At 34.2% G+C, this 16594-nt stretch overlaps 1 protein-coding gene across 10 annotated transcripts in view; it reads right to left on the bottom strand.

The window, feature by feature from the left end:
* Window positions 1–16594, bottom strand: part of ZNF385B (zinc finger protein 385B) — a 265070-nt gene that overhangs the window by 63605 nt on the left and 184871 nt on the right. For 8 of the 10 annotated variants that reach the window (XM_006921245.1, XM_025039442.1, XM_006921246.2 and 5 more), the window contains one exon: window positions 5703–5845. The exons of the other annotated variants lie outside the window; for them this stretch is intronic. In XM_006921245.1, the coding sequence (XP_006921307.1) occupies window positions 5703–5845 (143 nt within the window). The remainder of the gene's footprint in view (window positions 1–5702; window positions 5846–16594) is intronic. 10 annotated transcript variants of the gene reach the window in all.

Consider the following 16594-nt stretch of genomic DNA (forward strand, 5'->3'; position numbering starts at 1 on the left):
GGGTTCCCTAAGAACACTTCATGGGAAACATAGCATGAATTAGCAGCAAAATAAATGTTATATTGACTCCCAATTTATTAATTTTGCACCTCCTGGATAAATATATTATTAATTCTACTGCAAGAAAAGAAAAATTTAAAAGTTCATTGATGTTATCAAACTATAAATGACCCAGAATCTCAAAAAATCCAGAATGATAAAGTAAATGGTAAACATATAGATCACAGCTTGTCATGGATGATTCTAATATAATGATTTGGGTTTTATACTTTAAAAATTATCTTTATTCTGTCGCACATATTTGTTCACATCAATAAAAATAATTTTAAGGTAGGCAGCAAAAATCACATTATTTTTCACAAAAATAAGATTGTTGAGCCTCTTGCAATAAAGCAGCAGTGACCTCCACTGTGCTTGTGTTTTCATGGAGCAATTGCAAAAACATGACAGGACTGACAAAGATATTTGAAATAAACAGGCATGGAAAACACCTGCCAATCTTCAGAGAAGCTGACAGGTGACTGTGGTCTCGAGGCAGCTCTTGATTATAGCTATAGCTATGAAGAGTCTAACAAATACATCTGTGCATATACTCAACATGTAGCTGTTAAAAAGAAACGACCTACTTATCATCTCACACAATATATACACTGCATATATGTCTTAGACTGCTTAGGCTGACATAACAAAATACCATAGACTAGGTGGCTTAAATAATAGAACTTTATTTTATTATAGTTCTGGAGGCTGGAAGTCCAATATTAGGATGCAAGCACAGTCAGGTTCTGGCGAGAGCTCTCTCCTAGGCTTTCAAATGGCTGCCTTCTCACCAAGTTCTTATGTGGTGGAATGAGGGAAAGCTGTCTGGGGTCTCTTCTAATGAGGGGACTAATCCCATTTTAAGGTCCCCATCCTCATGACCTCATTTAATCCTAATTATCTCTCAAGGCCCCATCTCTAAATACCTTCACTTGGGTATTAGGACTTCTGTTTATGAATTTGGAGAGAAGAATATGAACATTCAGTCCTTACAGTATATATGTATATGTGCCTTCTATAACACTTATTATATTAAGTTGATACTCTCTATTACAGTAAGTATACGATTCCATTCTTAAGAAGTATCTTCTTAAGGAGACTTTAACATCAACTATTATCCCATTTGATAAACACCAAGTATTAAACACCAAGTATTATCCCAGTTGAACAAAGACATAAATTGGATCCACAGTAAAGGAAATGGTAGATTCTAATAGGAGAAACAATTGTATATATTTTGGAAGTTACTCAAGCATTATGTACAATAATTAAAGGATGACCATGAAGCAATTGGCAAATTTAAACTAAAGTGAAACACAAAATAATGAAATTAGCTCTATTAGCATACAAAAAATTCATTCTTTCTTGAACACTATAAAGTTCAGTAACTATTTTCACTTTGCCTGTATTTCTTGGTTTTTATTATCTTGCCTTTTCTAGTCTATTTATTCTATTTCTTATGCATCTCTTGGGCTCTGGAGTAATTTTGTTTTATTTATTTTGTTTATCTTCTTTCCAAAATCCAGAACTCTTTAGTGCATACACCATGTTTTCAATAAAATTCAATAACTAATGACTTTGTTTTTTAACTAAATGCTCTTAAGACTAGGGCTTAGGATAAGGAATGTAGTAGATACTTGCAGTTTCCACACTATCTATACAGAAAAAAAACAGAACTATAGCTGGGGAGAAGTTTTAACTAATTATTGCACTTATATTAAGAAAAAGAACAACAGTTCCCAGGAAAACAAAAATAAAAGTAAACACCTAGGCCTATCATCTTATACTTAGAATAAGCTCAGAAATGTTGGTATTCCCTTTACTGGATGGGGGAGCATGAACATTCAAAATCAAGGAACTGAGGTCCTTTTTATTTGTCCTTTTCTCCCTCGCTCCCTTTCTTTCTTTCTTCCTTCAAAACAGTGTGATTGAGCACCTGTCAGACACCAAGCACAAAAAGATAAATGAAATATACTCCTGTCCTCAAAGAAAGGATCTGACATTCCAGTGAAAAAGATAGGTAATGGGGTAAGTAGACTATGCTGTGACAACTACAATAATGGAGGTAGTCTGGGAGGACTTTGGAAATACAAAGAATGGACACTTAATTCAGACATGAAGAGTGACTTTCTGTGAGAGAGATTATATCTAAGTTGAGCCCTGAACAACAAATAGTTAAAGGTGGGGTAGCAGGGTTGGAAGTGAGCATTAGTGGGCAGCCAGGCAGAGAAGCTTATTAGGCTTTATATATAAAGGTCGAGGTCTTTAAAAATTTGTTTCGTTTGCACAGTCTTTTACCTGTAAGTGGAACAAAACCGCCCCTCTTAAAGTACAACTGCTGAGGTGCTGAGTTAACATCATCTTTATCCAGACATGCATCTTTGACTTACAGCCCATCATAAATTACCAGTGCTTCAAACTCCATTTTCCCTAGCATGGCTCTTCACAACTCTGCTTGGTCAGTGTACTGAATTTTTTGTTTATTCTTCACATGTAAACACTGAGCAAGATTATGTCAGTTGTGGAGCAGAAGGCAAAACAGCCACTAAATGAATGTTCTGAGGTACATCTCTTCATTGCTTATAATTTAATATAGAACAAGTACCTATTCTGTTTTGGAATATGACAGAATCTCGTTTCATTCTTCCTATATTTCTGATGTAACATTATCAGACTCCAATATAAAAACAAGAGGAAACCATTACTTTACATGTGTATTTTAAATCCTCTTAAAGAAAGTAGCAAAACTTCAAACTTCTAAAACATTCAGTTATAGTCTCAGAGTACAGTGTTTTCATTCTACCAATAATAATTATAAGTTAAAATATATTTCTTATGTTCACTAATATGATCCTTGATTAAAAATAAAGTGACTAAAGTAGGATTTGCCTTGGTTTTCAAAGAACAAGTGACTACTGAGTAGAATAGACTTTTAAAATTTTTTAACAAGAAATTTTAACTGTTTTTAAAATATATTCTTCATAGATATTGTTTATAGAGCGGTCCATTTTATGCACTCAAAAAAATCCTTTTCCTCTTTCCACTTACTTACTCTTCTGAAAATTGTCTACCACATTTCCAGAAAAGAGCACAAAAGATTTCTGATTGAGCTTTGTTCACATTGAATGAGGTAGGAAGTGACATGGACCAAAAAAGCCAAGGACACAGAAGAGCCAGAAAATGAGTTACGAAGTTAAAATATTGTAATTAAAGTCTTAGCTCTTCTTTTACTAACTTTCTTTCCTCCTCCAGACAATAGGGATAATAATCATGTTCTACTAAAATGTTCTAAAGTCTGAGTCCTTTGAAGAATGTAATATCACAAATATACAATAATCTAGTGTAATTATTAGTGATATAAAAATGGTTTTTGAGGAAAATGTTGACAATGACTTTTGTAAAATTACCTTAGTAAATCTGTTAGGTGAATTGGACACTAGAATGGGAAAGCCTCTAGTAAAAGGATTACAGTACTTAAAACTGTAGTTCAGTGAAAAAAAGTCATGTTACCCAATAATGATCCTATAAATTCATGTATTTATAAGATACTAGAGGGTTCTACTTGCAATGACTTAATTTTTAACACACTACCAAAAGTTTCCTGTCCAATAAATGCCTTGGATGTAATAGTATAAAATGATTATTTCATAAAGTTCTTTGCTATATTTTTCACCTTTACCAAAAAGTATTTTCATTTGAAAATTACAAATTGATTTTCTTCTAAGAAGGGAAAAAACTTTTATTACAAACAAAAAGGCAAGTTAGTGTATCTGTAAGCTCTACACAACATTATAAGCCATTATGAAACTATATCTTTATCTTTAAAAAAATCTTTATGAAAATATTCTTTCCATTTTTGTTTTACAGCCCTTAAGAACAGAGAGGTATATGTAAGGCATTTTGATAATTGAAAAAAGCAAATTAGAGAATTGTGCTAATCAGATGATCATAGCTATAAAAAGGCAACAGTTATTGGGTTCCTATTAGGTATATACATAACATAATTCTAGAAGAGGCCTGGAAGGACGCATACTAGCTGCTGACGGGCACTTTCCTCAAGCAAAAGGAATAAGCATGTTTGCAGGGGTAGGGAATGGTGAATTTCACATTTTGCTTTGAATGTTAATGGTTTAGTTGAACCTTTGAAATAAGTATCTATGTAGTACATGTGTTTAAAAAACACAGAGAGGTGAACCACAGTAGGAGCCATTGATGCCTACCCACATCATTAATGCTGCCCCTGACTGTAATTGGACTTGTGCAGTAAGCTACAAATGCTATCATCCAAATGCATATTAATCAAAATACAAATACCTACTAAATGTTTCCATAAGTACATAACGTAGTTCAAAGATGTTTGGAATGTATCACTTGTGTTTCAACAGAGGCTTATTATAACATGCATGCTTGAATTCAAGCTCCCTGAGATATTATGACCTCTGAGGTGGTCACTCCTGATGGATTAGTGTAACCAGGTGTGATTTATCTTACTGAGTTGTTCCACTACACTAAAAATGATGCTCTCCTTTTAATGCCTTTTTTAAAAAACTAACGTGTTTGAAAAACCTAAAGACAAAAGCATTCAACCGTTTACTCGGTAAGTCAAGGCTAGTGCTATCTTTAAAACATTAGCTGATTCCCTAACCTCTAATTACCTTACCATGTTAAGCCACAACAGAAGGCCTGTCAGCAGATTTTATTTACAGCCCTTGAGGAAGGGCTTTTTTATTTCATACAGAAGATAACTTTGCAAAAGGAAACATTTGGCAATACTTCAGATGCTCACTGTCTGGTGGTGTTGATAATACAATTCTTTTTCTTGATTATAGCAGCTTCTAAAATGCTGTATCATTTATGTACACCATCATGCCCCAATTGACAGTATTTATTGACTTAACAGACATAAATTATGCAGTCACCTCTAGTGTTTAACCTTTTCTCTTACTATAAGTTTAAAATCTAGCTGTGAAGCGATCTTATGCTAAATTCTATTATTGAAAGATGTCATACTCCACTGGGCACACCTGCAAAATGTCTTTCATTCACATAAAAGGTCAGCTGACCTGAATGAAGAACACTGGTAATTTTAGGTAATTTACTAATATTTATCATACATTTTAAAGGAAATGTCACAGTATCATGTAGAAACTAATATGTAGATTTAAAATAAAGTGTTGTTTTTTTTTTTTGCTAATAGAGCCAGATTCACATAATCCATAATAGCCTCCAAACAAAAATTCTTTTTGTATAAGAGTCTATATCTAAAATACCTCCCAAATAAAAATGTACTCAGGGAGATAAAGCTTTTTTTTTCTTTGTACTGGTAGAGAAAAATCAATGTGGCTTATATCTCTAAAATTGTGTTGTTGAGAATATGAACAGCATCCCATAAATGATATGGGCTCTCAAGCCACAGAAAAAGTCTATCAAAATTGCCCAAAGCAACAGGTGAAAAGTCACTTGTGGTAATACTTGTAAAATAAATATGCTGGCTATTGTTTAGACTAACTTCCATGGGTGAAGCTTTATCGTCTATAATATAGCTGAGCAGTGTAACCAATATATGGTCTAAAATTACATATTATGGAAACAGGCTACACTGACTGCCTATTCACAAAAGAGATTGAGGAGGACACAAATAAAATAAAAATGCATTTACTCACTGTGTTAAAATTTGGAAAAAGTCCAACAGCAGAACTACTGTCCACTGGAAAAGACATAAATGGTTTGATATCCAGTGAAGGCTGCATCATCAGGGTAGGTGTGCGCACAAGAGCAGGAAGGGTAGTAGTGTGGCATGTACTGCCTGCCAAGAACAAAGCAAAAATAAATTTTAATCTCTTGCTCACATCCATCACCCTTCCCAACCTACGGTACAAAAACAAGCCTGCTGAGCTGCAACCTGCAAGCAAGAGAATTACTCTGGAAGTAAGCAAATGGCACAGGAGGGAAAAATACAATTTAAAAGGGTCTTCTTGTTCTTTGTCTAAGAAAGTGATGCAGAATGCTTCCCAAGGCAAAGGCCAAGGTTGCTCAGTCTCAGCTGAGATACATAGTACTCAGATCCTGCTGGCAGGTGGGACAGAATGAGATCATTCTGTTGTCTAACCCTTGTTTCCAACAAACCAAAAATGTAGGAGAGGAGAGGAGGAATCTCTTGAAGCCAGATACTCTTCACTATTCAGTTACTGGCTGACTGGTAGGCACATTTTATGCAAATCAGAGAAAATTATAGGGTTTTTACAAGGGGAAGGAACCTTGGACTTTTACATTTACTGTCTGCTTCCAAGAAAGTTATGACACAATTTGTTCACTACAAAAACAAACTGAAAGTTGCCCTTTACTTTGTAGAATAGGTAGTTTAGACATTGGATAATGAAAGAACCTAAAAGCGGTTATTATGACCTGGGTAAGCACAGGGTATTGGGGGACAGAAAGTTGGGACAAGAACTCAAACTTTCACCTTCACTTTTACTTCTAATGAGCCTCATATTATATTAGCAACTCTCCCTTTTAACAACTATATTGGCTGTCATCTCTTTAGATGTCTGGTTTAACCCATGTGTAGGAGATTTGAAGCACTCCTCTTCATTAACAAGCATTTTTCTTTAACTTGTAGCCTCCACATACTGCAGATAAGTAACTGTGGGTGCAGGTGGCGCTATGAAAGACAAGTTCTGACATGCCTTTTATAAAAAAAATAACAGCTTTATTGAGATATGTCACATACCAGATAATTCATCCACTTAAAGTGTACAATTCAATGGTTTTAGTATATTCACAGAGTTGTACAATCATCAACACAATTTTAGAATATGTCACAGCCCCTAAAAGAAACTCCATACCTATTAGCAGTCACTCCCCATTTCGTCCCAACACCCGCTAGTTCCTGGCAACCACTAATCTACTTTCTATCTCTATAGATTTGTCTATTTGGGGCATTTGATTTAAATGAAATCATACAATATGAGGTCTTTTGTGATTGTCTTCTTTCACTTGGTATAATGTTTTCAAAGTTCATCCATGTTGTCATATGAATCAGAATTTCATTCCTTTTCAGGTCTAGCTAATATTCCAGTGAAGATGTACCACCTTTTGCTTATTCATTCATCAGTTGATGGGTTTTTGGGGTTGTTTGCATTTTTTGGCTACTATGAATAATGATGCTATGAAAATTTGTTTTTAAGTTTTATGTGGATGTATATTCTTAGTTCTCAAGTATATACCTAAGAGTGGAATTGGAGATTGTTAGGTCATATAGTCATCATATGGTTTAACCTTTTGAGAACCTCCAAATTATTTTTCAAAACAGCTGAATATTTTACATCAACATTAGCAGTGTATGAGGATTTTAATTTCTCCTGGCATGCCTATATAGGACATGCCTATACGAACAACAGTATGCCTGTGATACCCTTTGACTTCAAAGAGAAATGAATGGCATAGGAAAATGCTCCAACTATTAAAATTTTCCATCAACGTTCTTATACGGTGTCCCAGAATAATTAAAATTCCTATTTCAATGATATTTTTTGGTAATGATTTTCTGTAATAAACTCTGCATCATATTTCAAATCTTTCCAGAATATTATTGGCAATGGTGTTTAATAGACTGTCATACCTCATTTACATTGATCCTAAAAACAGAAAAACAGAGAAAGGCATATGAAGTATTTATCTGTAATGACAAATCTTCAGGTCAGCCTCATGCATTAGGGAATATAGACTAGGACTCAGCAAAAAGAGATTCAGCCAAAAGTATAGATCAAACAGTAATAGTTGTTTTTCTGATGCCAAAGTAAATACTCTGATCTCAGCCTGGCATTCACATAGGCACCCTGTATTTAATTATACATTATTCTTCTAATTAAGTAACATTATATTCATTGCTAATTTCAGAGCTGCAGATCCAAGATGATGTATTATAGCAATATGTCAAATGTTGCAGAGGTACTTACTAAAATATCTGTACTTTAAAAGCTTTGATTTAAAATCTTAGCAAAATTGAAAAAGCATATATTTCTTATTTTGGACTGATGGCCTTTTATAATTTACAATTATTATAACTGTTAAAAGTCTAAAATATAAAAAGTTTACAAAATGTATCTATTTAACCAGGCTAATGAACAAATGTATAATTATTTTGCCATCATGGGTCTCCCAAAGAAAAGCAAATTCTTTCTCTAAGGCACAATGGTGGCTCTGTTAACTCCATGTAATACATGGCCCCTACCCCCTAGGGCCTGGCAAGAGTCACTTTGTACTAACAAACTAAAATCAAATAGAATGAAACATGGAACTTGAAAAACAGATTGCTCCATCAACAAAGGTCAGAATGCACAACAATCCCCCTTACCCAATCAAATCTGTATGCTAATAAAGACAAGGCTTGAGAGCTACTAAACTGCCACCAATCATTAGCATAAAAAAAAACTTAGCAGCTGTTTACCATTTCATTAGCATTTTAATGACAGACAATTTACCATCTTAAACACAGACTGTTTTAAAGTACTTCTGAATAAATATAAACTATGCTTTCATCAATTCCCTCACCTTAATCTTGCTGTTTTCACTTTTAAAACTTGCTTTATAATATTGCCTCACCAAGGCTGATTGCTTCAAAGGAAGTTTTTGCAAATGGGAAATGAATGGGGATAAAGGGCTTTTTTTTTTGCACAGGTTAGTTAGTGGTTTGATCTCTGTCACTTAACTCCAGATTTTGCTGCTGCAGCTACTACTGGGAAGCATTTCTCTTCAACCTTGGGATGCCCAAAAGTCATTGGAAGATACCAACAGAAATTTGGCCAAAATGCATTGCATCCTGCAAGAAAATCCTTAATTTTTCTAAAACTCACTGAGGAAAAAACAAAAGGTTGAAAATATAATGACCAGATATTTTAATACAAAGGTTGGTATAATGTACCCTTTACATTGCTATTCTCATGAAACAGGACTAACTTTCACCTTTTGAACCATTTGGCAATATTATGTAAGACACCTCTTCTTAGTTCTGTTTCAAAGTATAGGAGATAATCTTGTATATATCATAATAAATCAAGTCGTAATAGAGTTCCACTTTATTTGATCATAGGTTTTTTATATTACTTGATGTATATACATTTGTCAAACTTCCAGTATGAAAATTAAGTATACACACAGCATGCATACCCCAACAATCTACCAGTCACTGCTCGCTGTGGCAATTACACATGTCCATATATTGCATTCTTCCAGAAGAATGCAGTTAACCCTCTTCCATAAATTTTACTTTAATGGTAAAATCTTAGTTGTATTCATCTACAGCTATGAAATGAATAATATGTGAAAGACAACTCACCACTATGATCACAAAGAAAACTATTACTTCAGCCAACTGCCTCTGTAACATAATAGGTGCCTTATTATGTCAACGGATTATGTCATAATCCATCACAACGAAATCTCATCTGAGGACCAGGTGACACTTGAAATTATTGCTTTAATCTTTGACCTTTAGAAATATAATCTTGAAGGTCTAGTTAGGTTATAGCTTTGAGGCTCTTCTTTATGTACCACAACACAAATAAAAGAACTCATTTGTAGAAAGAAGAGTATGCTAAAATCACAGAATGTCTGCTTGGAGAAGCATTTACAGAATGAGATCAAATCTGTGTATGTTCTATATCCTGCAGAAGTTGTTTCTCCTTATGCCATTATTATGTATGTCTGCTTTAGTGAATACTGAAATAAAAAACTTAACATATTATAAAAATATATTAGGCAGAGACAATGTAAATTATAGAACTCCCAAAGATTTCTTTTAAAGAAATTTAAAAAGTGGCATTGCAGATTTTCTACCAAACTAAGTTTTCCCTTTTTATTGCTTTCCCAGTTTTGTTGTCTGTTATACTAAGAAACTTTCCCTTTTAACAGGACAATCACCAAACAGTATCTCTTCCATCCCTTCTTTCATTATTTCCATTCTCTTATCAGTCTGCCATGTGAGGAAAACAAATTTACCAAAAGACTACTGAACAAGTCCAGGAGATGGGTATGTGCATAGGGGATGTGACTGATAAAGGGTTTTGCTTCTGAAAAGGCCACACAATAATAACGAGATAACATTTTTAAAATGCATACTATGTGCCAGGCACTACCCTAAGCACATTACATGTGTGTATATGTGTACTATCCTAAGATTGTTATGTGTATACATATGTATACACACATATAAGTATATAGACGTATTTGTATATTTCCACATATACGTATTATATATTTAAAAGTATATATAAGTGTATATATATACTCACAGTAACCCATTAAACAAGGTTCTATTACTAGCTCCATTTTACAGATGGAAAACTGAGGCACCAAGCAGTTAAGCTTGTACGTAGAAGAGCCAGAATTCAAACTCAGGCAATTTGACTACCGAGTTCTGCTCTTTACTACTATGCTATGGTCACCAAATTACACACCTAGAAACACTTCAGTTATATAGACATGTTCTCCAGCTACAGATAGGAATATTTCACCATCAAATTGAGATTTAAAATGCATCTCCTTTGTAACTTGGAATTAGTTGAAACTTTTGTTTGAACTTAATATTGTATCTGATAGTAAAGTAACTAAAATGTATAAGAATTTTTAATGCTGTATAATATGTGCTCCTGGAATATATTTATCTAAAAATAATCTTCCACAAATAGTGTTATTTAATTCAATAAATACCTATGGGGCACCGACTGTGCAAGGCACAGTGCTGACAGCTACAGGGATTACAAATAGAGTCAGACAGATTTTATTTTACTTACTAAAAGATGATAAGAAAATAGTAGCAACTATTACCATTTCATAAGATTCTACTCTATGACAGCTATGGTGCTAAGTGATTTGTGTCCCTTATTTTATTAAGTTATAATACAACTCTATGAAGTTTGTATTACTATCCACATTTTATGGATGAGAGATTAAGATCACTTGGTATGTAGTAGGGCCTGGGTCCACATTCCTGTTCATCTGACTCTAAACCTATACTATTATTTCATAAAGTAGGTTATATGTAAAATTGTTATGTGAAAAAGATTCTGTCATCAAATAAGGATAGAAAATACTGGCTTCAACAAAGTTTAAAGTTTTTCTTTTCTGTAAGACACCTTTGAGCTTTTAATGTACTAACAGACACTTCAGATGTCTAGGCAGATATAATTTCTACCCTCACTTTCTTGTGCATGAATCAATCCTTTTATTTTCACAGAGCTTCTGGGACAACCATGACACTATGGCACATCCTTCAGGCAATACTCTCCTACACACATTAACAGGAGAAAGCTGATAACTTCCAGGCATACCACTTTCTTGTCGTGTGACCTTGGACAAGTGATTATTTCTCTATACCTCTATTTTCTTTCCCATAAATTGGGGCATGTAAGAGTAGCTACATCATAGGACTTGTAGGAGAACGAATTGAGATTTTTCTATGAAAATGCTTCATCCTGTGCCTGACACATAGCAAGTGTTCATCAAGCTTCCGTTGCTGTAGTTATGAACTATTCCTACTCTCTTCTTCCACTATGCCATATCCCTGGAGAATGTAAATAGTTCAATCCATTAATAATTATAAAAGGCAGGATATTCAGGGGTCATGTATTATTAACAAAATGTTAAGGAGGTTCGAGAGAGAGAAATTAAATCTGGCTAGGAGTTGGGTTCATAAATGTTTCCATAGAGGAGATATCTCTTAAGATAAGATGAAGATTAGTTAGCATTTTGAGAGGTGGGTGTGGGGGAATGATTGAGGAAATTGCATAAGCAAAAGCATAGAAAATGCAATGTATTATAGTTAAAAAATTTTTTTAGGCACTCAAGATATTCTTAGTGTTTCTGGATTAAAGGTAAAATAATAGAGAACCATAACATTATTGTGACCTTGGAGTAAGCAAAGATTTCTTATATAGAAAACAAAAGATGCTAATCATTAAAAAAAAATTGGTAAACATACTCTATTAAGAATCAAAATGTATGAGGATTGCCAGATGGGATGGGACTTGGGGGGGCTGGGTGAAAATGGTGAAAAAATTAAGAAGTAGAAATTGGCAGTTACAAAATAGTCACGGGAATGTGTACAACATACAGAATATAGTCAATAATATTGTAATAACTATGTATGGTGCCAGGTGGGTACTAGATTTATTGGGAGATAACTTCTCAAGTTATATAAATGTCTAACCACTGTGCTATACACTTGAACCTAATATTGAATGCCAACTGCAATTGAAAAAAATAAAAATTAAAAAAGAATAAGAATGTAAGAATAAAATACTGTCAAGGGAATGAAAAGGTCATTCAGAGAGTGGGAGATGATATTTACTACACACACACACACACAACTTGAATCTAGAATAAAGATCTCCTGAAAATCAATAAGAAAAAGATAACAATAGAAAAAGCGAGCAAAAGATTTGAATGGACATTTCACAAAAGCAGATACTAAAATGTCCTGTAAACATATGAAAACATGTCATTAGTCATTAGGAATACGCAAATTAAAACTACAATGAGATATCTTTATATACCTACAAGAATGGCTACAATGAAGAAAGATGATTATCAAGTGTTGACAAGGATATGCAACAATTAGAATTCTTTATCCGAAGTGTAAACTGTTACAACTACTTTGAAAAACTATTTAGTAATATCTACTAAAACTGAATATATACATAACCTGTGACTTAGCAGTTTTACTTCTAGGTGTATACCTAACAGAAATGACATGTATTAGAATGTTTACAGCAATACTATTTATAATAGTCCTAAACTAGAAATTAGCACATTAACCCATCAACAGTAGAAGGAATAAATAATTTTAGTACGTTTATACAATAAAACACTCACATAATGGAATATAGCAATGAGAACAAATATATAAGTACATGCAATAACAAATAGACTTTGAAAATACAATGTTGAGAAAAAGAACTAAAATGAAGGATCATGTCAACATGCTGTGTGATATCATTTGTATAAAGTTCAAAATCAGGCACAATGAATCTATGCTGTTAGGATTGCGGCTATTGTAGGAAAGGTGGGGGTGGAGTGCCTGGAAAGGAGCATGACAGGGGCTTCCAGGGTGTTGGAAATGTTCTTCTACTTGATCTTAGTGCCGATTGCACAGGTATGTATGTTTGTGTACATTCATTCAACTGTATTCTTATGATATGTGCACTTTCATGTGTGTTATATCTTAATAGAAATTTCTACTATTCGATGCTACTATTTTTATTAAATTATTTTGACAAAAGTAGGCAAAATTCCCCAATAAGAAGACCATTTTCAAATACTATCAAGTTTGTATATTTTTAGGATGAATGTAATGTTTTTTTTGAGTTCTTTTTCTCCATAGTCAGCTTGATTTTACTTAAAATGATTTACGAGAAAATAAAAGTTCCTTGATTGCTGATGCTTCCTTGCTGAATTTCAGAAGTGCACAGAGGAGACTGATATAGAATTCAGTGATGCCAAAGAGAAAAATGTATATCTAGAACTCAGAATCTATAAAATCTTAACAATTGGCAGTTCTGTGCTTGCATCTCCCTTGGGGTATGTCAGGGTTCCCTCCAAGAAGCTCCAATAGCAGCATTCTAGCAGAATGTTGCATTTAAAGATAAATCCTTCTGAGTACCACACTGAAATTTCTAAGCAAAAATGAAGTGCTGCATCAAAAAATAGCAGTGAAGCCACATCATGACAGATTTTAAGTTACAATGCCCTTTGAGTTTAGTAGTAATATGATAGCTTTTACACAAACGAATCTTTCACTAAGATGCAATGGGTAGCTTTTCAGAATTGTAGCAATGGAATACACATGGCCAAGTAGTAATCCATTTATATCTGAATATCTTGCCCATGCATTAAGTTTCTTATATTTAAATCTTGAAAAAAAATGAGTAAGATTTATTTACTATCTAGTAGAAAATATAGTTTGGATAAACATGCAACATTATTGGTTGCAATCCTTTTTAAAAGCTGCATTGAAAAATCTGAGAATTTCAGAATTTAAGTAAAGAAGATAAACAAAATAATTGGTTTTCAAAAAAGTCTTTAGATCCAATTGTCTTCTTTTAAGCTTAACTTAAAATAGTTTTGCTTTGTTATAGTTTTTCCACTTGTAACCCAATAGTATTAAACATGACCATGCAAGAAAAGAAACTCAAAGAAGGGAAAACAGAGTTCTGACAAATGCTTTGTCAAGGTTTTTGAGATAGTTTTTAATATACCTGACTTATCAAAAGGGAATGTCATGTGCCTAGTTCCTAAATTACTAAGTCTTTAGAGAAGCCAAAATTATCTCCAGACAGGGCTTTACTAAAATTGTCTGAGGTCGAGAAAGGATTGGGAGGTCACAGTAGCTTGACGAAATTTTCTGGCAAAAAAACCCAGGGAGATGGTCCTGAGCTACAAACGCCCAGTGACTCCTGTCTGTGGCATTGAGACACTTCCCTGAGGTCTGAAGCCTCTTTCTGTTACAAACAGAGAAACTATTTGCTCTCACCTCATAGCATGCTAGGGACCTAATGGCAGCATAGAACGATGACTTATTTTAGAAACCTTCCTCAAAATACAGACTTTCCTAGGAACAACGACAACTTTATTTCTCAAAGCACTGAATATTTCCAGAGGAATTATATTTCATAAAATTTTAGAGGTAAACAATTTAGGAATCTACCCTTCATTTTATATGAGAAAAAAATGCAATTGGGAGAACTTAATGCAGTATGGTACCTGTCTGATGGTAGAATCAAACCCAGAGCTCCTTGTATGAGGACATTGTTGGAATATTTAAATCTGTATGATCAAAGATAGGCAAAAATCATATATTTTTGTCATTATCTTTAAAAGTTAAAGTAAATTAGTATTTTTTCTTTTTATATTTTGACTGAAATTTAGAAATATTCACTTTTAAGTGAGATTTTAACTTTCATGTTTTATTAATGTAACTAATGGAAAAAAAAATTAAATGAAAGAAAGCCTGAATGACCAAGAGCCAACGTTTCTCTCCATTTTAAAGAACAGCAGAAGATTAATTTGCAACAGCTCATTTTAAATAATTCTTCTAATTTTCCCAATGGGAAAAACAGAGAACAACAAAGCCCATTAAAACTGTACTTTTAACCATTATGTAAGGATCAATATAACTAATTCAAATGGCCTTATAGTAGGAGGCATACTCACATTTCTACTGGTGGTTTTACTGAAGTACTATCAGAACTGCAACCAAAGTGCAATCTTGAAAAGACACATTTTCTAAGCAATGTCAAGTGACCTTCCATTGGAGCAGATCAAAGCAGCGTGGCCACTGAGGCCTCTGGCTGTCTTTAGGCCTCCCCTCTGCAGCTCCCACAAAGTGTGGGGCTCTAGGGGCTGCATACAGCCCCTAGTTTTAGAGAATTTCGGTTCTTGCATTCAGTGTGTAGGCTATTTGCATTTAAGAACCAAAAGGAAAAAAAAAGGTACAGTGGTTTACTTAATGGTCCTTTTAAAAAGATATTTTCCCCCAGAAGCTTGCTCAGTTTTAAGAAACAGAGTTAATATTTGCTCTGTCAGTGCTCTCTACTTCCACGCTGGAGGAGAAAAGAGATTTCCCTAGCTTAAATATTAACCAAACATTTCAAAGGTATTCAAAAGCTGTTGCCCATGTTAAAATAAAAATAGAAACAGCCTTCTAGAAAACACAACTCAGGAACAACAGAAATGGCAAAAACTGTGCTATAATCCTTTTTTCCTTTTTTTGTACACATATCCTATGGACACCATTATATTATGGCCACCAATTATAATGCACTATAGGTATTCAGAAAATATTCTAATGGAGTATTATAATCATAGAAGAGGCTACTCTGGGTCCATCATCAGCCAAGAAATCACGTTCACCCACTAGCAGGAGAGAGGGCTTCTATCTGGCAACAAGAGCTTCTGTGCAAGCAGCATGAAAGCCAGCATTGCATAGCTGCGGAAACTTGGTGGGGGTGACTTATCTGGCCATGCCAGGGATGGGGTGAGCAGAGATTGTGAGTAATGGGAAGACAGTGGGGTTAGAATGGTGAAAAGAGTGAGGGGGATTTAGAGAGAGAAGGGGGAGTGCTGGGTTTGGCTTAGGTTCACAGACTAGACTAAATTAGCGCCAATTCCTTATTTGGAATTTCCTAATGTCTCATTCCTAAAACAATTTCCTTCCCATTTATCTTTTGATTGTGTGGCACAAATCTGTATAGAATGAAGTATTGCAGAGCAAAAATTATATAAACAGGAACAATCTAGTAAGCAGGGTATCTAACTCCTCCAAACAAAGAACCTGGGCAAGTGAGAGACAACATGATATCACCCTTATCCTGAGAAACTCCAAGTAACCTGTGGCCCAGGGGATGCTTGTACTCCAACAGGTCTTAAGTGGGTATTGAACAAATGGCCAGTCCCTGGCCTGGCTTCTTGGACCTCTGCCATTGTCTTGACATCCTAGAAATTGATGCTACTTGCTTCAGTCATGCAGGTGCTTCTGGGACACCAGTGATATGCAAAA

Source organism: Pteropus alecto, unplaced genomic scaffold (assembly GCF_000325575.1).
Source record: "Pteropus alecto unplaced genomic scaffold, ASM32557v1 scaffold3, whole genome shotgun sequence".
In the NCBI taxonomy this organism is placed as follows: Eukaryota; Metazoa; Chordata; class Mammalia; order Chiroptera; family Pteropodidae; genus Pteropus; species Pteropus alecto.